This window comes from Gorilla gorilla, chromosome 11 (genome assembly GCF_029281585.2).
Source record: "Gorilla gorilla gorilla isolate KB3781 chromosome 11, NHGRI_mGorGor1-v2.1_pri, whole genome shotgun sequence".
In the NCBI taxonomy this organism is placed as follows: domain Eukaryota; kingdom Metazoa; phylum Chordata; class Mammalia; order Primates; family Hominidae; genus Gorilla; species Gorilla gorilla.
The window spans coordinates 98,338,090-98,363,912 of NC_073235.2; the positions used below are offsets into that span (position 1 = coordinate 98,338,090).

Sequence of the window (25,823 nt, forward strand, 5' to 3'; positions counted from 1 at the left end):
CCCTTTATCATTTTTTTTTACTGTGTCTATTTGATTCTTCTCTCTTTTCTTCTTCATTAGTCTGGCTAGCAGTCTATCTATTTTGTTAATCTTTCCAAAAAACCAGCTCCTGGCTGAGCATGGTGGCTCATGCCTGTAATCCCAGCACTTTGGGAGGCTGAAGAGGGCAGATCACAAGGTCAAGAGATCGAAACCATCCTGGCTAACATGGTGAAACCCCACCTCTACTAAAAATACAAAACCAAAATTAGCCAGGCGTGATGGCGGGTGCCTGTAGTCCCAGCTACTCGGAAGGCTAAGGTGGGAGAATGGCGTGAACCCAGGAGGCGAAGCTTGCAGTAAGCCAAGACCATGCCAATGCACTCCAGCCTAGGCAACAGAGTGGGACTCTGTCTCAAAAAAAAAAAAAAAAAACCAGCTCCTGGATTCAATGATTTTTTTTGACAGGTTTTTTGTGTCTCTATCTCCTTCAGTTCTGCTCTGATCTAAGTTATTTCTTGTCTTCTGCTAGCTTTTGAACTTGTTTGCTCTTGGTTCTCTAGTTCTTTAAATTGTGATGTTAGGGTGTCTGTCGATTTTAGATCTTTCCCACTTTCTCCTGTGAGCATTTAGTGCTATAAAGTTCCCTCTAAACACTGCTTTACCTGTATCCCAGAGATTCTGGTATGTTGTGTCTTTGTTCTCATCGGCTTCAAAGAACTTATTTATTTCTGCCTTAATTTAGTTATTTACCCAGTAGTCATTCAGGAGCAGGTTGTTCAGTTTCCATGTAGTTGTGTGGTTTTGAGTGAGTTTCTTAACTCTGAGTTCTAATTTGATTGCACCATGGTCTGAGACACTGTTTAGTTATGATTTCTGTTCTTTTGCATTTGCTGAGGAGTGTTTTACTTCCAATTATGTGGCCAAATTTAGAGTAAGTGTGATATGGTACTGAGAAGAATGTATGTTCTGTTGATTTGGGGCAGAGCATTCTGCAGATGTCTACTAGGCCTGCTTGGTCCACAGCTGGGTTGAAGTCCTGAATATCCTTGTTAATTTTCTGTCTCGTTGATCTGTCTAATATTGTGGGGTGCTAAAGTCTCCCACTATTATTGTGTGGGAGTCCAAGTCTCTTCTTAGGTCTCTAAGAACTTGCTTTATGAATCTGGGTGCTCCTATATTGGGTGCATGTATATTTAGGATAGTTAGCTCTTCTTGTTGCATTGATCTCTTTACCATTATGTAATGGCCTTCTTTGTCTCTTTTGATCTTTGTTGGTTTAAAGTCTGTTTTATCAGAGACTAGGATTGCAACCTCTTTTTTTTTTCTTTCCATTTGCTTGGTAAATATTCCTCCATCCCTTCATTTTGAGCCTATGTGTGTGCCTGCACGAGATGGGTCTCCTGAATACAGCACACCGATGGGGCTTGACTCTTTATCCAATGTGACAGTCTGTGTCTTTTAATTGGGGCATTTAGCCTGCTTACATTTAAGGTTAATATTGTTATGTGTGAATTTGATCCTGTCATTATGATGCTAGCTGGTTATTTGGCCCATTAGTTGATGCAGTTTCTTCATAGTGTCAATGATCTTTACAATTTGGTATGTTTTTGCAGTGGCTGATGCTAGTTGTTTCTTTCCATGTTTAGTGCTCCTTCAGGAGCTCTAGTAAGGCAGGCCTGGTGGTGACAAAATCTCTCAGGATTTGTTTGTCTGTAAAGGATTTTATTTATCCTTCACTTATGAAGCTTAGTTTGGCTGGATATAAAATTCTAGGTTGAAAATTCTTTTCTTTAAGAATGTTGAATATTGGCCCCTACTCTTTTCTGGCTTGGAGGGCTTCTGCAGAGAGATCTGCTGTTAGTTCAATGGGCTTCCCTTTGTGGGTAACCCGACCTTTCTGGCTGCCCTTAACATTTTTTCCTTCATTTCAACCTTGGTGAATCTGACGACTATGTGTCTTGGGGTTGCTCTTCTCGAGGAGTATCTCTGTGGTGTTCTCTGTATTTCCTGAATTTGAATGGTGGCGTGTCTTGCTAGGCTGGGGAAGTTCTCCTGGATAATATCCTGAAGAGTGTTTTCCAGCTTGGTTCCATTCTCCCCGTCAACTTCAGGTACACCAATCAAACATGCAGGTTTGGTCTTTTCACATAGTCCCATATTTCTTGAAGGCTTTGTTCGTTCCCTTTCATTCTTTTTCTCTCTAATCTTGTCTTCATGCCTTATTTCATTAAGTTGCTCTTCAATCTCTGATACCCTTTCTTCCACTAGATCAATTTGGCTATTGATACTTGTGTATGGTTCACAGAGTTCTTGTGCTGTGTTTTTCAGCTCCATCAGGTCATTTATGTTCCTCTCTACACTGGTTATTCTAGTTAGCAATTCGTCTAACCTTTTTTCAAGGTTCTTAGCTTCCTTGCACTGGGTTAGAACATGCTCCTTTAGCTTGGAGGAGTTTGTTATTACCCACCTTCTGAAGCCTACTTCTGTCAATTTGTGAAACTCATTCTCGGTCCAGTGTTGTTCCCTTGCTGGCAAGTTGTAATCCTTTGGAGGAGAAGAGGCATTCTGGTTTTTGTAATTTTCAGCCTTTTTGCCTGGTTTTTCCTCTTCTTCGTGGGTTTATCTACGTTTGGTCTTTGATGCTGGTGACCTTCGGATGGGGTTTTTGTGTGGATGCCCTTTTTGTTGATGTTGATGCTAATCCTTTCTGTATGTTGGTTTTCCTTCTAATACTCAGGCCCCACTGCTGCAGGTCTGCTGGAGTGTGCTGGACGTCCACTCCAGACCCTGTTTGCCTGGGTATCACCAGCAGAGGCTGCAGAACAGCAAAGATTGCTGCCTATTCCTTCCTCTGGAAGCTTCGTCCCAGAGGGGCACCCGCCAGATGCCAGCTGGAGTTCTCCTGTATGAGGTGTCTGTTGACCCTGGCTGGGAGGTATCTCCCAGTCAGGAGGCACAGAGGTCAGGGGCCCACCTGAGAAGGCAGTCTGTCTCTCAGCAGAGCTCAAGCGCTGTGCTGGGTGATCCACTGCTCTCTTCAGAGCCAGCAGGTAGGAACGTTTAAGTCTGCTGAAGCTGTGCCCATAGCCGCCCCTTCCCATGGGTGGTCTGTCCCAGGGAGATGGGAGTTTTATCTATAAGCCCCTGACTGGGGCTGCTGCCTTTCTTTCAGAGATGCCCTGCCCAGAGAGGAGGAATCTAGAGAGACAGTCTGGCTACAGCAGCTTTGCTGAGCTGCAGTGTTCTGGGCTCTACCCAGTTGGAACTTCCCAGTGGCTTTGTTTACACTGTAAGCCAGTTATATTAACAACAGTATTTACATCCTATTTTCAACCTCTGAGGTTTTTAAAAGAACCTTTATTAGGAACTCCTAAGAATGAAGGCAATAACCTGATGTACCAAGCAATTAATCCAGTGGCCTCTATTATACACACCATGTCATTAGACTTCCTAAAAGAATATGGGTTTATGTTTATTTTCAGCTCTTTGGAGAGCATGAGCAAAAGCTTCCCTGAATACTAACATATGGAGAAAGAGAAAATGCAAAGCAGATGAGAAAGACAATCGAGTCTTTTTTTTTAATTTTATTTATTAATTATACTTTAAGTTCTAGGGTACATGTGCACAACGTGCAGGTTTGTTACATATGTATACATGTGCCATGTTGGTGTGCTGCACCCATTAACTCATCATTTAACATTAGGTATATCTCCTAATGCTACCCCTCCCCACTCTCCCCACCCCACGACAGGCCCTGCTGTGTGATGTTCCCCTTCCTGTGTCCAGGTGTTCTCATTGTTCAATTCCCACCTATGAGTGAGAACATGCAGTGTTTGGTTTCCTGTCCTTGCAATAGTTTGCTGAGAATGATGGTTTCCAGCTTCATCCATGTCCCTACAAAGGACATGAACTCATCCTTATTTATGGCTGCATAGTATTCCATTGTGTATATGTGCCACATTTTCTTTATCCAGTCTATCACTGATGGACATTTGGGTTGGTTCCACGTCTTTGCTATTGTGAATAGTGCCGCAATAAACATACATGTGCATGTGTTTTTATAGCAGCATGATTTATAATCCTTTGGGTATATACCCAGTAATGGGATGGCTGGGTCAAATGGTATTTCTAGTTCTAGATCCTTGAGGAATCACCACACTGACTTCCACAATGGTTGAACTAGTTTACAGTCCCACCAACAGTGTAAGTGTTCCTATTTCTCCACATCCTCTCCAGCACCTGTTGTTTCCTGACTTTTTAATGATTGCCATTCTAACTGGCATGAGATGTTATCTCATTGTGGTTTTGATTTGCATTTCTCTGATGGCCAGTGATGATGAACATTTTTTCATGTGTCTGTTGGCTGCATAAATGTCTTCTTTTGAGAAGTGTCTGTTCATATCCTTCACCCACTTGTTGATGGGGTTGTTTTTTTCTTGTAAATTTGTCAGAGTTCTTTGTAGAATCTGGATATTAGCCCTTTGTCAGATGGGTAGATTGCAAAAATTTTCTCCCATTCTGTAGGTTGCCTGTTCACTCAGATGGCAGTTTCTTTTGCTGTGCAGAAGCTCTTTAGTTTAATTATACCCCATTTGTCAATTTTGGCTTTTCTTGCCATTGCTTTTGGTGTTTTAGACATGAAGTCCTTGCCCATGCCTGTGTCCTGAATGGTATTGCCTAGGTTTTCTTCTACAGTTTTTATGGTTTTAGGTCTAACACTTAAGTCTTTAATCCATCTTGACTTAATTTTTGTATAAGGTGTAAGGAAGGGATCCAGTTTCAGCTTTCTACATATGGCTAGCCAGTTTTCCCAGCACCATTTATTAAATAGGGAATCCTTTCCCCATTTCTTGTTTTCGTCAGGTTTGTCAAAGATCAGATGGTTGTAGACGTGTGGTATTATTTCTGAGGGCTCTCTTCTGTTCCATTGGTCTATATCTCTGTTTTGGTACCAGTACCATGCTGTTTTGGTTACTGTAGCCTTGTAGTATAGTTTGAAGTCAGGTAGCATGATGCCTCCAGCTTTGTTCTTTTGGCTTTGGATTAAGACAATCAAGTCTTAAGCAAAAGTAAATGAAGTGTTACTCTCCCCTCCCCAGCAGAAAATACCTATTTATTTAGAAATGAGGGTAAGTAATGTTTTTTTTGTTTCCAGTGGTTTCATAGGATAAAAATTTGCCTCCTTTATTTACAAGGCCCAACACAGCTGCCCTTTCAAGGAACTGAGATATCTATAAAATTTCTTGGCAATATGGAATTTTGAAGAGTATTTTGATTACATATTTAAAAACAATTTAATTTTTTAAATATACTAACTAAAAGAATACAAGTATCTACTTTTTGCTTTTTAAAACAACAAAAAATTCTCCTTCATCACCTTCTAAATGGAAATATATCCATATTATAAGGATTTTGCACTGTTGTAAGGAAACTATATATAAAAGACTGAATTTATGACATAAATTAATTAGAGATGATTGTGTTACAAAGCAACTTACTAATAGGTTCTTTAAATATGGAATTAATTCCAGTGTGATTAATTTTACAAAAGTTTGGTTTATAAAAAGATTTGTTTCAGGTATTATTATATAAATGAGGTAAAGATTAAATAAATAAAACCATGTCCATCTTTCTGAATATTTTCCTATCAGATCATATAGTTGACGTCAATACAGTATTATCAATATTTCGGATTATAGTAACAGCTCTTAAAGTTTAAATAACAATAAAGATATGCATATTTCTATTTCAGGGTAAGACATTTTTAAGATAATACTTATCCTACCTTATAGTATTATATTTTATCAAAATACCAATGCAGAAGTTTATATTCATTTAATGATATGATTTAATAACTAATTTTTTTCTATTTTAATATTTAATGACACACAACCATGCTTCCGAGGCAGTAAATAAATGTATTCTGCCAGTCATGGTGGCTCACGCCTGCAATCCCAGCATTTTGGGAGGCCGAGGCAGGTGGATCACTTGAGGTCAAGAGATCGAGACCAGCCTGGCCAACATGGTGAAACCCCATCTCTACTAAAAATACAAAAATTAGCTGCTCATGGTGGCACACACCTGTAATCTCAGTTACTTGGGAGGCTGAGGCGGGAGAATCACTTGAGCCTGGGAGGCAAAGGTTGCAGTAAGCCAAGATTGCACCACTGCACTCCAGCCTGGGTGACAGAGTGAGACTCTGTCTCAAAAAAAAAAAAAAAAAAGTCTTCTGAATTGAACGAAAAACGTACTTTTTTTTAGTGTTACTGGTTTTTATTAAATTCTCTCTTTAGCTTAAATTTTAAGTTCTCCTCCACAGTATTTGTGTATTTTTCTTTCTTTATTGCATTTTATTTGCATTTATTGGACTTTTTAGATATATTTATCTTTGCAACTCATCTTTTTTTAGGTCCCTACCAGAAAAATGTGTTGAGAGGTTGGCATACTGACATGTGTGCACCACAGTGAGTTTCAGTGGGTTGCATTCCATAACAAGAGAGCCACAGAATAGACGGAGACAGCAAGTACCTCGTACAGTGTCTTCCCTCCAGTGCATCAGATAAGAACCAATAATAGAACCAAAGGTTGTTAAACAATGCAAATTCCAATTTGGACCTCAAGGAGTAATCAGGACAAAATACCTACTTTTGCTTGCAACATTTTCTGCTCCTGGCATTCTAAAATAATAGCTGAAAAGACAATGTATGTATGAAACAGATAATGGCTTATTGGAAACAATAATGGCTTATATGGATTTCTGAAAACAAAAATCATGTCACTTCAACCAAATAATGACATTTTTGGAGATTTTTTCACCTACCTGCATGACACTTCTCATTATATCTCTCCATGTCTTATCCACAGCTGTAAATCGTCTGCCTTCCTCAGGCATTTGAGACATAATGTCTGGAGAGCTGAAAATGGGCTCCAGATACAGCCACGTGGCTTGAACTTTGAGCCATTCATCCAGAATCTCCTGAAGCAGTAGGAGCTTGCCCTCCCATTCTCTGAGGAGCAAAACACAGTGGCTCTTACTGACAGCAAATCAAGCAAATGTTTCAAATGACAAAATTCAAAACCACAACTAGGTTGTCAATGTTGTATATAATGTTATACAATTGTTATACATTATATACAATCTTGTATATAATATATATAATATTCCAATTTCCATTCATCTAGCTGCATTTAAAGATAAATCGCTAGATTTGTTCTACAAAATATGTTTAAAGATAATAATATAACATTTATGCTTATACAGATATACACGTTAAGATATACTTATCTACTATTGGGCTGGTTTCTGTATATGTCATAGCAATAAACCTTTCTGCTATCTAGTTCCATGGCTAGAGAGTACAAATTGAAAAATGAGATTTTTTTGACAGTAAAGGTATTCCCAATCAAGGGTACTCTGAGCTTCTGAGGAAAGATAGTTACATCAAATACTCCTTTCCTTTAATGTTCTTTTTTCCCCCTTAATTTGGGCTCATAAAGGCTTTATTTCTAGAATAAAGCCCTTATTTCTAAAATATAGTTGACCCTTCAACAACACAGGTTTCAACTGTGTAGGTCCACTTTTACACGGATTTTTTTCAATAAAGGTTACATGGACTTTGCCTGACTCTCCTGTCTCCCCTAACACCCTCTCCCCCTCTTCTGCTTCTGCCATCCCTGAGATAAGAAGACCAACCCCTCCTCTTCCTCCTCCTCCTCAGTATACTCGGCATGAAGATCACGAGGATGAAGATCTTCATGATGATCCACTGGCACTTAATGAATAGTAAATATATTTTTCTCATGATTTTCTTAATAACATTTTCTTTTCTCCAGCCTACTTTAAGAATATAGTATATAATACATGTAACATTCAAAGTATGTGTCATGTTATTTTTAAGGCTTCTGGTTAACAGTAGGCTATTTGTAGTTAAGGTTTTGAGGAGTCAAAAGTTATATGCAGATTTTCAACTGTGTGGTGGGTCAGTGCCCCTAAAACCCCAAATTGTTCAAGGGTCAACTGTATTTCAATTTATAAGATGTAACTGACATTTGAAGAAAAATGTACATACTCCAAAACAGTGTGGCACTCATGAGAAGGTGGAATATTTAAATTTACAATAGGTTATCAGTTTGTTTCTAAGTATAGAGAATATAGATAATGATTTAATTTCCTCAAGAATAAATATAATTACTCCATAAACTAATAATTTTACAAGTACATTTCTAAGGTCTCTATGTGTTTAGTCCATTATCATGTCAACCCTACGAGGTAAGGTCCATTGTAACATCTATTTGTCAATGGAGAGACTAAGGCACATAGAGGCAAGTGCCAGGCTCAAGTTTAGCCAGATAATAAACAATAGAGCCAAGATTTGAACCCAGACAGTTGTAATTACTCTGCTATCAGAGATAACATAGTCATAAGGAAGAATGATTTATTAATAGCAACTTCGTTTGAATCCAGGAGGCGGAGGTTGCAGTGAGCTGAGATCGTGCCACTGCACTCCAGCCTGGGCAGCAGAGCAAGACTCCATCTCAAATAAATTAATTAATTAACTAATTTAATTAAATAGCAACAGAACTTAGATGTGGCGTAGTCTTACGTATATTAACACATTACTCATCATTTAAGTGGTGCTCTGTGATTTTAGATCTTTAAAACAAAGAAATGTTAATGTGTTCACCAAGTAACCAGGCATTTTCAGATGTCTTTCTAAAATATTTTTCTTTCAATGCTTATCAGTGAATTTGTTTAACCTCTTGGCACAAGAAGACCTGAATGCTTCTGCTTTCTTCTGTTGTTCTTCCCTCTTTTTCTATCTAATTTCTGTGTGATTCAGAAAATTTCCAAGCAGCTAATGATATCACGCATAGTCCCTTAAAATGGAATCTAGATGTACCACTTTCAGAGTAGTTTAAAAATTCTTCTCTTAATGTACATGCTGGAGCAAGCTGGCAGGGGGCAGAAGGACCAAACACAGAGAATGAGCCAAGACCAATCAGAACATGCCCAAGTGTACGATAACACCTAAGTCACCAGAGGCAAATACTACCAAGCTGTTAGTATTCCCTTGCCATGCAAATCCACTGAAGACAGTAGTCTGATTTTGATGGACTCTGTTTTTTTAAGGTAATATATAGCCTGCCTAATGTAAATTACAAAAACTGGAAACACTGACAGACAGCTAGGCTTACTTTAATTGGCTGTATGATACTTAAAACTCCCAACTAAAATTATAGTTTCATTCTTTTTCACTTACTTGCCATCCCGCATGCATATGAGTAGAAATTACAATAGATATTCCGCAATCTTCTATGACAAGCTAATATATTTTTAAAACAAAATTATTATCTTCCGTTCACAGATACAAAATTATTTTTGAGAGTTAAAAAATAAGATCATATTGTAGGCAATAAAAACAAATATCTGGATGTTGATTGTCCACTGTCTTTGTTATGAATACAGAAGTTAACAAACCATTAAGATGATAGCAAATGATGAGCAATCGTCCAATAGCAATGAAGCCATTGATTACAATATCTTTAAATATTTAAAGATCTTAAATATTTAGTATGAAATGCTAAGTATGAAATGCAAAATCAATTCTCAAAAGAAATAAAATATTAAGTATGAAATATGTGTGAAATAATTCTCAAAAGAACTTTACATTAAATACAAGTGATTTTGGTAACATAGCATAAACATTGCCATACAAATATCACTTTACCTCATTTGTTTTTCATAAGGCTTAATGAAAGGAGATCCTCGCATAGTTTGTGTTTTAATAATATGGTCATCCAACAACATCTGAATTTCATCAACTGATGCCAAAATAAATGTCCCAGTTTCTCTATAAGAATGGATGACAAATTCCACTGCATCCCACTCAGTAATCATCTTCTCCATCGCCTTTTCAAGAGAATATTCTTTGCTAGCTGCTTCACTAATACCTTCAAACCGGTCTATATATGGTTCCAGATTCATGTCTAAAAAAGAGAAGACTGTGGAGTCATCTGATGGCTGCAAAGGGTAACCAACAACGGCAGACATGGCCTCCCAGTGCCTGGGGCGCAAACCAGGATTACAGATCACTTGAATGAGAGGAATGTGCTGCTTGAAATCTTCCACCTTTGATCTTACTTTTTTTGTCATTGCCAATGCATATGGAGAATCATGAAAGGTTTTCTCCAGTTTATATAATCCTCTCCAGTAATTTCCAATATCTGCTTCTACTTGGTCTGGATTCACTTTGTGATATGGCCCTTCTGTCCATGCTCTATATTTGCTGCTAAATTCGACAGCAGTTTCATAAAGACGAAGATAAGGGTTCAAGCCATCTTGGATTTTTTTACGTTGAGGATATACAGATGGCAGCCAACCAAATGCTTCCTCTTCAGCATTAAACTGCTCAATCTGAAAGGATAAGTATTGAATATATTAGTTATTTTGAAAGTGAATGATACTGCAAATTAAGTTTTTTTAAATATCTATTTCAAATGTGAGCCAAAAAAACCTTACTAAGCCCTGAAGTTAAACTTCAATAATCTAGAAAAACAGAGCAGTAATCTCATTTTCCTATTTACTTCTTTTTTTAATTGACAAAAATGTATATATTTATGGTACATAACATGTTTTGAGAAAATGTATAATTATGGAATGGGCAAATAAAACTAATTAACATACATTACCTCACACACTTATTTTTTTGTAATAAGAACACTACACAATCTACCCTTTTAGCAATGTTCAAGTATACAATACATTGCTATTAGCTGTAGTTACCAATTTGTACAATAGATACCTAAACGTATTCCTCCTAACTGAAATTTTTTATCCTTTGACCAACATCTTCCCCAATCCCCACTACCCACCAGCCCCACCCTTGTAGGCATCATTCTACTCTCTGCTTCTATGAATTTGATTTTTTTATTAGATTCCACTATAACTGAGATCATGTGGTATTTGTCTTTCTGTGCCTGGCATATTTGACTTAACATAAGTCCTCCAGGTTTATCCATGTTGTCACAAATGACAGGATTTCCCGTTTTTATTCCCCCTCTAAGGCTGAATAGCATTCCCCTATTTCTTTTTTATTACAGTTTTCAGAGAACAATGTCTGGTTACATTAGTTAAAATAGTTAATGCACATTTACGTATATAAAGAAAGAGTTTTTGTCTGTCTAGACACATTGAGGACACAGCATCATTCTTTAGTTAACAAGAACTTAAATATTTTCTAATATACACAGCATTGTGTTAGGTACTGTGGAAAATAGAAAAAAAGTATTATATTGCAAAATACTAACTCCAAGGAGTTAGTAATCCAGCTCAGGAGAAAATATATACATAGGTGAAAATTTAACTAATTTTTCAATAATAATAATATAAAGCAATAGAAAAGATATCTCAGCGAAATAAATTTAAAATGAATAAAATATACTATAAAATGCTAACACCCAGAGTTGAGAGAAAGTGCTGAAATACTGCAGTCACAGATGCTTCTGTAAAGAAAATGAAACTCGAGTTCAGTCTTGAACACTTCCTCTTACTTTAGTTGTGAAATATGTGAGGATATGGACAGTTGAGAAGAGAACTGAAAAGTGTTCGTTAGCTAAATACATGGGTTATGAGGTTACTTAAAATTTCAGTGGCCTCAGTTTTTAAAAAAATATTTGTGGGTACACAGAAGTAGGTGTATATACTTATGGTGTACATGAGATACTTTGATAGAGGTATACAATGCCTAACAATCATATGTTAAATGGGGTATCCATTCCCTCAAATATTTATCCTTCGTGTTATAAACAATCCAATTACACACTTTTGGTTGGTTGGTTGTTGTTGAGACAGTCTCGCTCTGTCACCCAGACTGGAATGCAGTGGCAAGATCTCGGCTCACTGCAGCCTCGACTTCCTGGGCTCAAATGATCCTCCCACCTTAGCCTCCCAAGTAGCCGGGACTACAGGCACGTGCCACCATGCCTGGCTAATTTTTGTAATTTTAGTGGAGATAGGGTTTCACCATGTTGCTCAGGCTGGTCTCAAATTCCTTGGCTCAAGTGATCTGCCTGCCTTGGCCTCCCAAAGTGCTGGGATTAGAGGTGTGAGCCACTGTGCCTGGCCCTGTTTTATTTTTAAATGTGCAATTAAATTATTGTTGACAAATACTAGACCTTATTTATTCTTACTATTTTTTGTACCCACTCAACATTCCTACTTACCCCCTACCCCATCACTACCCTTCCCAGCTTTTGGTAACCATTCTTCTACTCTGTATCTCCATGAGTTCAATTGTTTTACTTTTTAGCTCACACAAGTTAAGTGGGAACATGCAAAGTTTGTCTTTCTGTGCCTGGCTTATTCACTTAATATAATGACTTCCAGTTCCATCAGTGTTGTTGCAAATGACAGAATCTTCTTGTTCGTTATGGCTGAATAGTACACCATTGTGTACAGATACCACATTTTCTTTATCTATTCATCTCTTGCTGGACACTTAGGCTTCCAAATCTTGGCTACTGTGAACAGTTCTGCAACAATCATGGGAGTGCAGATATCTCTTTGATATCTTGACTTCCTTTCTTTGGGGTATATACCAGCAGCGGGACTGCTGGATGATATGGTAGCTCTAGTTTTAGTTTTTTAAGGAAGCTGCAAACTGTTCTCCATAGTGGTTGTACTAACTTACCTTCCAATCAACAGTGTAAGAAAGTTTCCTTTTCTCTACATCTTTGACAGCAGTTATTGACTGTTTTTTGAATAAAAGCCATTTTAACTGAAGTGACATGGTATCTCATTGTAGTTTTGATTTGCATGTCTCTGATAATCAATGATGTTGAACACCTTTCCAAATGTCTATTTGCCATTTGTATGTCTTCTTTTGTGACATGTCTCTTCAGATCTTTTGCCCATTTTAAATTCAGGTTATTAGAGATTTTCCAACAGAGTTGTATGATCTCCTTATGTATTCCAGTTATTAATCCCTCATCAGATGGGTAGTTCGCAAATATTTTCTCCCATGCTCTGGGTTGTCTCTTCATGTTGTTTATTGTTTCCTTTGTTGTGCACAAGTTTTTAACTGGATGTGATCCCATTTGTCCACTTTTGCTTTGTTTGCCTGTGCTTGTGGGGTATTACTCAAGAAATTTTTGCCCAGTCCAAATTCCTGGAGAGTTTCTCCAATGTTTCTTGTAGTAGTTTCATAGTTTGAGGTCTTAGATTTAAGTCTTTAATCCATTTTGATTTGATTTTTTATATGGTAAGAGATAGGGGTCTAGTTTCATTCTTCTGTATATGAATATCCAGTTTTCCCAGTACTATTTGTTGAAGAGATTGTCTTTTTCCCAAAGTATGTCCTTGGCATTTTTCTCTAAAATGAATTTACTGTAGATTTATGAATTTGTTTCTGGGCTCTCCATTCTGTTCCATTGGTCTATGCGTCTGTTTTTCTGCCAGTACCATGCTGCTTTGGTTACTAAAGCTCTGAATCCTAATTTGAAACTAGGTAATGTGATTCCACCAGTTTTGTTCTTTTTGTTCAAGATAGCTTTGGCTATTCTAAGTTTTTTGTAGTTCCATAAAAATTGTAGAACTGTGGGGATGGGCAGGAGACAAAAAAAATTTAGGAGTGTTTTTTCTATTTCTGTGAGGAATCTCATTGGCATTTTGATAGGGATTACATTGAATGTGAAGATGGCTTTGGGTAGTATGAACATTTTAACAATATTGATTCTTCAAATCCATGAACATGGAATATACCTTTTTATGTGTCACCTTCAATTTCTTTCATCAATATTTTATACTTTTCATTGTAGAGATCTGTGGCTTCTTTGGCTAAATTAATTCTTAGGTATTTAATTTTATTTGAGACTATTGTAAATGGGATTACTTTCTTGATTTCTTTTTCAGATTGTCCACCTTTGGTATACATAAATGCCACTGATTTTTGTATGTCAATTTTGTATCCTGTAACTTTACTGAATTTATCAGTTCTAATAGTTTTTTTTTTTTTTTGGAGGAGTCTTTACATTTTTCCAACTACAAGATCATATTGGCCAGGCACGGTGGCTCACGCCTGTAATCCCAGCACTTTGGGAGGCCGAGGCAGGCAGATCACGAGGTCAGGAGTTCGAGACCAGCCTGGCCAACATGGTAACACCCCATCTCTACTAAAAATACAAAAAAAAAAAAAATTAGCCAGGCATGGTGGCACGCGTCTGTAGTCCTAGCTACTAGAGAGACTGAGGCAGAAGAATCGCTTGAACCCAGGAGGCAGAGGTTGCAGTGAGCCGAGGTCACGCCACTGCACTCCAGCCTGGGTGACAGAGTGAGACTCCGTCTCAAAAAAAAAAAAGTTCATATCATCTACAAACAAGGAAAATATGACTTCTTCCTTTCCAGTTTGGATGCCCTTTATTTCCTTCTCTCATTGGACTGCTGTAGCTAGAACTTCCAGCACTATGTTGACTCACAGTGGTGAAAGTGGGCATCCTTGATGTGTTCCAGATTTTAGATAAAAGGCTTTCTTTCAGTTTTTCCCCATTCAGTATGATACTAGCTGTGGGTGTGTCTTTTATGGCTTTTATTATGTTGAGGTATGTTCCTTCAATAGCCAGTTTTATGAGGGTTTTCATCATGAAGTGATGTTGAACTTTATTAAATGCTTTTTCAGCACCAATTGAAATGATCATATTATTTTTGTCCTTCATTCTCTTTATATGATGCATCAAATTGATTGATATGTTTATGTAGAACCATCCTTACATCCCAGGATAAATTACACTTGATCATGATGAATGATGTTTTTAATGCATTGTTGAATTCAGTTTGCCAGTATTTTGTTGAGGATTTTTGCCTCAATGTTCATTAGGGATATTGGCCTAAAGTTTTCTTTTTTTGATGTGTCTTTGTCTAGTTTTGGTATCAAGGTAATACTAACCTCCTAGAATAAATCTGGAAGTATTCTCTCCTATATTTTTCAGAATAGTTTGAGTAGGATTGACATTAGTTCTTTTGTAAATGTTGGCTAGAATTTAGCAGTGAAGCCATTGGGTCCTGGGTTTTTCTTTACTGGGAGATTTTTTTATTATGCATTCAATCTTCTTACTTGTTGTTGGTCTGTTCAGGTTTTGGATTGCTGCATGGTTCAATCTTGGTACTTTGTGTGTATCTAGGAATTTAAGCATTTCCTCAAGATTTTCCTATTTATTGGCATACAGTTGCTCACAGTAGCCACTATTGAGCCTTAGAATTTCTACAGAATTAGTTGTAATGTCTCCTTTTTCATTTCTGATTTTACTCATTTGGGTCTTCTCTCTTTTTTTCTTGGGTAGTCTAGTTAAAGGTTTATCAATTTTATTTTTTCAAAAACCAACTTTTCATATCATTAATTTTTATTGTTTTCTTCATTGCAATTTTTTAATTTCTGCTCTGATGTTTATTATTTCTTTTCTCTACTGATTTTGGGCTTGGTTTACTCTTGCTTTTCTAGTTCCTTAAGGTGCATAATTAGTTTTTTTTGTTTGTTTGTGTGTTCATTTTGGTGTAGGTACCTATAGCTATAAATTTCCCCCTTAGCACTGCTTTCACTAGATACCATATGTTTTGGTATGTTGTGTTTCCATTATCATTTGTTTCAAGAAATTTTTCCATTTCCTCTTAATTTTTTCATTGACCCCACTGCTCATTCAGGAGCATATTGCTTAATTCCTATGTGTTTGTATAGTTTCCAAAATTCTTCTTGTTATTAATTTCTAGTTTTATTCCACTGTGGTCAGAGAAGATGCTTGATATCATTTCCTTTTTTAAAATGTTTTAAACCTTGTTTTGTGACCTAACATATGGTCTATCCTTGAGGATTACCCATATGCTGAGGAGAAGAATTCGCGTTCTGCAGCTGTTGGATGAAATGTTCTGTAAATATTTATTATGTTCATTTGGTCTACAGCATAGATTAAATCTGATGTTTCTTTGTTGGCTTTCTGTCAGGGACATCTGTCCAGTGCCAAAAGTGAGGTGTTTAAGTCTCCAGCTATTATTGTATTGAGGTCTAGTTCTCTCTTTAGCTCTAATATTATTTGCTTTATGTATCTGGGCACTCCAGTGTTTGTTGCATATAAATTATAATTGTCATACCCTCTTGCTGAATTGATTCTTGTATCATTATATAATACTTTGTGTCTTCTCACAGTTTTTGTCTTGAAGTCTATTTTGCCTGATACAAGCATTGCTACTCCTGGTAATTTTTTGTTCCCATTGGCATGGAATATATTTTTTCAACCTTTTATTTTCAGTCTATGTGTGACTTTATAGGTAAAGTGTGTTTCTTGAAGGCAACAGACCACTGGGTCTTGCTATTTTTTTTTAAAAAAACCATTTATCCATGCTATATCTTTTGATTAGAGAAGTTAGTCCATTTACATTCAATATTATTATTGATAAGTAAGGAGTTACTTCTGCCATTTTGTTTTATGTTTTCTGGTTGTTTTGTGGGCTTCTCTTGCTTTCCTTCCTTCCTATCTTCCTTTTAGTGAAGGTGATTTTCTCTGGTGGTATGTTTTAATTTCTTGCTTTTCATTTTTTGTGCATCTGTTGTATATAGTTTTTTACGTTAGATTACCATGAAGCTTGAAAATAATATCTTATAACCCATGATTTTAAACTGAAGACAACACTGATTGCATAAATAAGCAAAAAGGAGACTAATTTAAAAATCTACACTTTGACTTCATCCTCCTGCTTTTTAACTTTTTTTGTTTCTCTTTATACCTTTTCGTACTGTTTATATCTTGAAAAGTAGTTGCATTTATTATTTTTGATGGGCTCATCGTTTAGTCTTTCTACTTAAGACATGAGTAGTTTACATACCACAATTAAACAGTATTATAATAGTCTATTTTTCTGTGTGCTTATTATTACCAGTGAGTTTTGTGCCTTCAGATGATTTATTATTGCTCATCCTGTTCTTTCAGATTCGCAAACTATGGCATTTCCTGTAGGATAGGTCTGGTGTTGATGAAATCTCTCAGCTTTTGTTTGTCTGGGAAAGTCTCTCTTGCTAGTTCATGTTTGAAGGGTATTTTCATGAGATATACTATTCTAGGGTACAAGTTTTTTCTTTCAGCACTTTAAATATGTCATGCCATTGTCCTGGCCTGTAAGGTTCCCACTGAAAAGCCTGCAGTCAGATGTGCTGGAGCTCCATTGTGTGCTATTTGTTTCTTTTCTCTTGCTGCTTTTAGGTTCCTTTATTTTTGACCTTTGGAAGTTTGATTATTAAATGCCTTGAGGTAGTCTTCTTTGGGTTAAATTTGCTTGGTGTTCTATAACCTTGTACTTGAATATTGGCATCTTTCTCCAGGTTTGGTGTTCTATTCTACTAAGCTTGAACCCAAACCACAAGACAAAATCCTTCCCACCCTTCCCTCCTCTTTCCACAAGTGGAAGAGCCTCTCCTGCTGCTGCCACCACTGGCCCATGGGCAGTTCTGCCAGGCCACTGCCAATGTTCATTTAAGGCCCAAGCACTCTTCAGTCAGCTTGTGGTGAATACTGTCAGGCCTGGGACTCAGCCTTCAGGGCAGTGGGCTCCCCTCTGGCCCATGGCAGGTCCAGAAATACTATCTAAGAGCCTAGGCCTGGACTTGGGGGCCCCAAGGTCCCACTTGGTTCTCTATCCCAGTGTGGCTGAGATGGTACCCAAAGCTAGCATGTATCAGAGTCTCACCTAAGGCCCATAGCATACTACCTGGATATCACTATTGGTTATTCAGGGCCTAAGGGCTCTTTAGTCAGCAGGTGATGAATCCTGCCAGGATTGTGTCCTTCCCTTCAAGGCCTTCAAGGCAGTGGGTTCTCTTCCAGCCCAGGGTATGTCTACATATGTCATCTGGGAGATAAGGCCTGAAATGGGGGCCTCACAACCCTGCACGTTGCCCTGCCCTACTGTGGCTGAGCTAGTATCCAAGATGCAAGACAAAGCCGTCTTTTCTCTCCTCCCTACTCTCCTCAAGCAGAAGGAAGGAGTCACCTTCATGGGTGTGAGCTACACTGCTTAGGGTTGGGAGAAGCATGGCATAAGCACTTCCTCAGCCACCCTGCATGGTGTCTCCTTAGGTCACATGTTAACCCAGTTCACCAGCTCTAAGCCCAGGACAGCATCAGGGCTTGCCTAAGAATTCCAGTCCTTGTAACCTAGACTGTCTTTTAAATTCACTTAGGACTCCAGAGCACTTTAGCCCACAGTGGCACGGCCTGCTGAGAAATTCAAGTTCTGACCACTGGGATGGGTGCTTCCCTGCTGGCTATGTCTGGTCCAAACGCTCTCTGTGTGGGTAAGTGCCAGCTGAGGTCAGAACAGTTTTGCTTTCTGCTGCAACAGGGCAGCACTGAGTTCAATGCAAAGTCCCCCAGTCACTACGCTGTCCCTCCCCGACGTGTACAGATTCTCTCTCTGCACCACATGGGTGCTATTGGGGAATGTGGAGGGGCAGCATCAGCGTTTCAAGACTGTTTTTCCTGTTTTCAATGCTTCTTTCAGTGATATGAAGTTAAAACCAGGTAACGTGATTGCTCACCTGATTTTTGGTTCTTATGAAGGTGCTTTTCTGTGTGCAGATAATTGTTAAAACTTGGTTTCCTGTGGGTGGTGGGGGGAGCAATCAGTGGAGGCTTCTATTCAGCCATTTTGTTCCACCTCAGTGGCCTTGGTTTAAAATAACTACAGAGTTTTTATTTTCTCCACGTATGTTGACATATTTGTGATTATTATAAAACAATTACCTGAACTAATAAGATATTAAGATCTTTCAGTGTAAGAAAAATGATTGAGCATCATAGTTAATTGTATGTTTTCATTCTCCTTTTCATATAAAATACAATTAAACTCTGTAAATATCTTATATGGCAAAGGGTATGGCTCTTTTTCCTCCAGCTTCCTCTAATGAAAAAGCTGATTTCTGAAACAGTAGTATTGGGAACAAAATTGCTTGGTGAGAGAAAATAATGGACCTTATTTTAAAACAAGGCCACTAAATCTAAGCTGTCCTCTATGAAGATGGAAGAACTAAACTGTAACCAGGTACTATCATTTGCCTGCTTCTGCTCAAAACTATGGACTCCCAACTATCATAGTAGAACTATGATGCAAATAATTAAATGATGCAAAGCAAAATTTAAAAAGAAGACTGAGATATAACTCTATCTTTAACATAGGAAAAAAATGTATCACTACCAATAGAAAACAGCAATACTGCTACTCCTTGAAGCATGTCTATAAAATCTATTTGTGTCATTCTATTATCCTCTAATTAAATGTGGTTACTGTTTTATTTGAATCTACTTCTTAAAGGTGAATAACTAAAACGAATTCAATGCTTTTTCAATTGAACTAATTCATCTTTTTAAGAATTTTTGAATTATACCTTATCTGCAGCTAAATCCAACTTTCCATTCAGTATTTGAGCCTTTTTTAGGTACCGCTGAACATCCTGAAGATCTCCAAATGAATAAAATTCTTCTGATTGCTTAGCATAACTCTCCAATTCCTCCACAAACCGTTCACACTGTAACTAATAAAAACAATTTGTTGTTAATATTCTTAAAAGTTAAAACCCCTTGGTGTCAAAAAATTTTAACATTGTAGGAGTTATCAGAATTATTATTATATTTTGTCACTGGTAAAACATAAAAGGATGATCTGGAAAATGACCAAGATCTAAAATATGCAGAATTGTAAAATTTTAAATTAATGGATTTAGATTCCTGTAACTCACAGATTAGAAAAAGTCAACTCTGTATTATCCATGTAAGAAGTTCTAGCTAATAAAATGAATAAAAATGTTAGACAATGGTGATCTTTAATATGCTTAAGAATTTATGCAAACAAATAATTTATCAGCATTTGAAAAATCTCTTAATAATCAAGAATGGGACTAAAAGAAAATTTCAATTTTTACCTATGCTATTTTTATAAACAACTGAAAAAAACAGAATTTCTTTAATTGTACTCTGATATCATTTCAATCAGCAATACTAAAGCAAGATATTCCAAGGTTATTTTTCTTGTCCAATGGGCTCTCTTCACAAGAAACACGTAAGGTAAATAAATCCAGATTTAAACACTTAAAAACTATAGTGTTCTAATATAAGATAGGTATGTATGTTTTAAGTAAAAAAGCCTTATTACATAATTGGTATTGGTAAGGCATTCCAAATTAAATGGCTCTAAAAAATAGCTCAATAAAATATTCAAAAAATTTAGGTTATTCAAAAATAGATTTTCTATTTTATAGATTATCTAGGCTGATTTATGTCCTCTTTTCTCTAGTTTCCTGGCAAACTTATTGCTCTAGCCCAGTCGGGGAGGGAAAATGAGAGGAAAAGTTCATCAACAGTGTGTGTAGTTTGTGGAATAGTATACTTTAAAACATAGCATAAATAATTCTGGGCCACTTAGCAATTTTCCAAGAGCCTATTTTATTGAAACTTAAACATCTAATATTTACTACTCATGATGTTTTCTGCAGTTTTTAAAAAAATTTGATATACCCTTAATGTAAAACAAAAATACAAACTACAGTTTAAAATGAAGAGTCTTTTTAAGCCTATGAATTATTCTCCAAATAACATATTTGGCCAATTATATTTGCTATAATGTAATAGAAAGAAAGCATGGCTTGCTATTAAAGGACATCTGTACTGGCTGACCTAGAACAAGTCTCTTAATCTTTGGGAAACTTACTCTTCCATCTGTAAAATGAGACTGTAAATATTAAGTCATTTACTAAGACAGTAGCTATGGAATGCTCACAGCATTTCTGTGTGTCAGTCACTGTGCTGGGAAGTGGATATAAATGGAGAAATGTAATAATGAAACAGCCCTGCTCTCAAGGAGCTGGTGATCCCATCAGGAGGCAGACTTACAAATACTAACATAATGATCAGATAATTGTCCGATAGAGATGTGGTCAAAGTGAGAGCACAGGAGAGAACAAGCAGCACTGAGGTCTGCTGAGAGGGCTTCTCAGAAAAATGAATAGAGTGTGCTAGATGAACAGGCACATGTGGGGCGGGGGTGTGCTCAGAGTGATGGGGAGAATGTGCAGGAGACAAGAAGCATAGGAGAGCAGACACCTAGAAGTTGACAGGGTTACTGAAAAGTCACGAGTGAGGAGTGGGGAGAAGTAGGCAATGAGGCTGGACAGTGAAATGGGCAAATCATAAATCATCTTATATGGAAGACTGCCCCCTCCCCTCCAAGAAAAAAGCTGGAGTTACTGAATGTTAGAGTGACGATTCTGGGCACAATGCTCATCATGAGAGTGAGCAATTACGAGGTATGAAAGCACATTTCATCAAGGGAGCTTTGATATTCAAACAAGTTTTAAAAACCGAAAATAGTACTATAAATTATGTAAGATAAATACTATTTTTATTAACTATCACCTATGCACGATATATTCCATTTTTTTCACATTATCTTGAAAAATCAAGAAATGACTGCATATTGATCAATATACTACTGACTCCTTAATTATCCAATAAGCATTATAAAAGATCCAATATATTACTGTCTCCCACTAATATTTATAGTGAGATTATAGCATTATAGTATGAGAAAGCTAAAAAAGTATGCACTCAAATAAAATAATTGACAATGCTACATAAAAAGATAAAAACAAAACATTTCCAGAAAATGAAAATAAAATATCTAAGATGCCAACCTTCAGACCTTCTTGATATTGTTCTATTTTCTCTTTAATGATTTTCCTGTGTTCTTCAAAAATTTCTCCCATCCTTCCATACCACTGGAAAACACTATTATTTAGCCTAATGTCTGCTGGAGAAAAGCTGACATACTCGATGAGGAAGGCGAGGCAGTTTTTGGAATCCACTAATCTCTGTTCTAGTTCAATCATATCAGTTACCTCCACTTTCCGAATGTAAGCCTGAGGGAAAACAAAAATTATAGGTGACATTTTAACGAACAGCTCATGTCACGAAACAGCCTGCGGAAATACACTGTATAACTATGCACAGACTTATTAGAAGTCAACACTTTTGGTTCAAAATCAGGGACTACAGCATAGTTTCCTTCTCATCCCTCCCAAACATCTCACTAAAATGACAACAACAAAAAAAGAAAAAGAAAGAAACAACACGTGGAAAACCAGGGAGGAGTGCTGTGGGTTCACAGAAGATAGATATGAAGCAGATACTATCTGAGTGAAGATTTACTCTTTCAGAGTAACATTTTATGGGCACCTGCTATGGGCCTGACACTGTGCCAGGTGCTGGCAATACACTGTGATGAAAGACAGACATGGGCTCTGCCCTCCCTGAGTTTGCAGTCCAGCTGGGGAGTCTCTTTTACCTAAATAACCACCAGAACAAATGTAAAACTTTGAGCTTGCAACAGAGACAACTGCTACACAGGCACACTGCTCGGAGCATATCATAAGGATATGAAGTAGTGAGAGGTGGAGGGTAGTTCCCATATCTTGGAGAAGCACAAATAGAAGGAAACGAGGGAATGAAACAAGTGGAGAGGGCTGCATGTGGAGGGAACATGGGCCCAGTGGCAAGAAGGAGCAAGGGTAAGGGGCTGAGGGGCCAGCAGCACTGCAGCAGAGTGGTAGGGCAGCAGACCAGAGTGGTAGGGCAGCAGATGGCTTTGTTTCATTTATCCCAGTAGTGAATACTCAAGGACAACCAACATTTCTTCGTTAGTTCCAGTCCCCCTGGTACCAATACTTCTGGACTACCATTCAAGGTAATAGGAGCTCCTTTGTGTCATGGAATGAAATTCTTGTTTTATGGGTGGGTATTGGGCACGTGGGAATGTGATAACCTAAACATGGATGCACTTTACTGTAAATTCCACTTTTTCCTCTTTCCCTGAACTGTTTGGACCTATACAGGTTTTTTTGTTTGTTTTTGTTTTGGTTTTTTTTTTGAGATGGAGTCTCACTCTGTCACCCAGACTAGAGTACAGTGGCACAATCTCGGCTGACTGCAACCTCAGCCTCCCATGTTCAAGCGATTCTCCTGCCTCAGCCTCCCAAGTAGCTGGGATTCAGGCATGTGCTAGGTTGTTTTTTGTTTGTTTTGTAATTTGAGTAGAGATGGGGTTTCACCACGTTGGACAGGCTGATCTCGAACTCCTAATCTCAGGTGATCCGCCCACCTCAGCCTCCCCAAATGCTGGAATTACAGGCGTCAGCCACCGCGGCTGACCCTTTCTTTGTATTTTTAAGAAAATATTAAAAATCGGACGGGTGTGGTGGCTCATGCCTGTAACCCTAGGCTTTTGTGAGGTCTAGGCAGGCGGACCACCTGAGGTCAAGAGTTCAAAACATGGTGAAACCCCGTCTCTACTAAAAATACATAAATAATTGGACGGGTGTGGTGGCGGGCGCCAGTAATCCAGCTACTTAGGAGGCTGAGGCAGGCGAATTGCTTGAACCCAGGAGGCAGTGGTTGCACTGAGCTGAGATCACATCACTGCACTCCAGCCTGGGTGACAGAATGAGACTCTATTTCAAGAAAGAAGGGGAAGGGGAAGGGAAGAAAGAAAGGGAGAAGGAAGGAAATAATGAAGACCTAACGATGTTTTTGAAGGAGAAAGTTGCTTAGAAATTGTTCATTGATATATTATTCTAATTAGACTAAATGCTTTTATGTTGTAAATCCAAACCAACAGGATACAAACCATGGTGGTTTCCACAAGTAACAAAATGTCTAACTGAAAATATATTTTTGATAATTTAGTTAATCAGCTATCTATGTAGTCAAATGACTGGGATTTTTATTTCCCCTTACTGATAATAAAGGACTGATTTCTATACTGAATAAATTCACCAACTGTTTTGCCCTTGTGGTAATAATCTTTTTTAAAATATAGAAATATTTGAAATATATTTGCTAATTCTGTCAAAGGTTGTTATGTACAGTAGAAATTCACAATAAATAATCCCCAAATTCCTAAATATTTCCAGTAATAGCTAGGAGGATAAATAAATGATGATACTCTCCATATTCAATATTCATTTTTCCAAAGGAATTTTCCTTTAATGAACAGGAATTTACAGTTTAACTCTCCAACTACATTTATAATCATTCATAACCAAAGAATCACTTGATGTCCAACAATAATTAATATAAAATATAAAAATATTCTAAAAATATATATAGGCAGTATGTATATTTTACACACACACACACACAGTCACATATGAAGGACCTCAATCCAAGTACAAATACTTTCAAAAGGACAGAACTCTCCTTAAAGACTGATACGTAAAAATTGGTTCTAATAATTTTAACAAATTTTCATTTACGTGAATAATTTTTAAAAATACATATGTAATCAGTTTAACTCCTTTTTATAATGTCCTGTGTATAGAAAGTTTTGAATGATTTTTATGATTTGCTGGGCGCACTTAAATATTTTAAAATCAGGATCGAGACAGAGAAAGATGGCTGAATAGAAGCCTCCACTGATCACTCTCCCCATAGAAATACCAACTTTAACAACCATCTAAACCCAAAAGCACCTTCATGAAAACCAAACATCAAGTGAATGATCACAGTACCTGGTATTAACTTCATATTACTGAAAGAGACACCGAAGAGGGTAGGAAAGATAGTCTCGAATTGTGGATGCCATCCATCCCCTGGCCCCCCACATCAGCTGCTAGGCACTGAGAATCTCTGTTCTCAGGGAGGGAGAGTGGGACTTTGTGTTGGAACTCGGTGCTGCCAACATGGGCAGACCTCAGCAAATGCCCATGGAGGGACCACTTAGAGCAGCCCTAGCCAGAGGGAAATCACCCATTCCAGATGTTACAACCTGAGTTTTGGCAAACCTTGCCACCATGGGCTAAAGTGTTCTGAGGCTCTAAACAACTTGAAAGGCAGTCTAGGCCACAAGAACTGCAACTCCTAGGCAAGTTTTAGTGCCGTGTGGGGTCAGAGCCAGTGGGCTTGAGGAGCACATGACCTAGTGATATACCTAGCTAAAGAAGTGGTTGTGCCATCCCTCCCCCAACCCCAGGCAGAACAGCTCACTGCTCCAAAGAAGACCCCTTCATTCCACTTGAGGAGAGGAACAGAAAAGAGTAAAGAGGACTTTGCAACTTGGATACCAGCTCAGCCACAGCAGGATAGGGCAATGGGTAGAGTCGTGAGGCCCCCATCCTAGGCCCTAGCTCCTGGAAGACATTTCCAGACACACATGGGCCAGAAGAAAACCCACTGGCTTGAAGGGAGGGATGCAGTCCGGGCACAATTCATCACCTGCTGACTAAAGAGACCTTGGGCACTGAATAATCAGGAGCAGTAGCCAGTTAGGAAACACTCTGGGCCTTGGACGAGACTCTGAGATGTCCTGGCTTCCGGTGTGATCTGGCACATTCACAACTGTAGTGGCTACCAAGAGAGACTCCTTCTGCTTAAGAAAAGCAGAGGGAAGAGTAAAGAGGACCCTGTCTTGCAGTTTAGATACCTCAGCCTTGCAGCTCGGCCACAGTGTGGCAGAGTATGAAGTGGGATCTTGGGGTCCCCAATTCCAGGCCTTGGCTGTTAGGAGGAATTTCTGGACCTATCTTGGGCCAGAGGGGAGTCCACTTTTGTGAAAGTGGGTCCTAGGTTTAGCAACATGCACCACAACCTGACTGAAGAGCCCTTGGGCCTTAAGTGAACATTGGCTGTGGCCTGGCAATACTCCCCAAGGACCTGTGGTGGTGGTGGACATAAGAGTCTCCTCTGCTTATCAAAAGGGGAGGGAAGAGTGGGAAGGACTTTGTCTTGTGGTCTGATGCCAGTTCAGCTGCAATAGAGTA

General features: G+C 38.0%; 1 protein-coding gene across 1 annotated transcript in view; it reads right to left on the bottom strand.

The window, feature by feature from the left end:
- The window catches only part of DNAH7 (dynein axonemal heavy chain 7), a 331,737-nt gene that overhangs the window by 212,998 nt on the left and 92,916 nt on the right, over window positions 1-25,823 (bottom strand). Inside the window, exons 16-19 of the mRNA XM_004032984.5 lie at window positions 21,705-21,929; window positions 19,404-19,550; window positions 9,711-10,396; window positions 6,803-6,989 (exon numbers count right to left, since the gene is read on the bottom strand). Coding sequence (XP_004033032.4) covers window positions 6,803-6,989; window positions 9,711-10,396; window positions 19,404-19,550; window positions 21,705-21,929 — 1,245 coding nt within the window. The remainder of the gene's footprint in view (window positions 1-6,802; window positions 6,990-9,710; window positions 10,397-19,403; window positions 19,551-21,704; window positions 21,930-25,823) is intronic.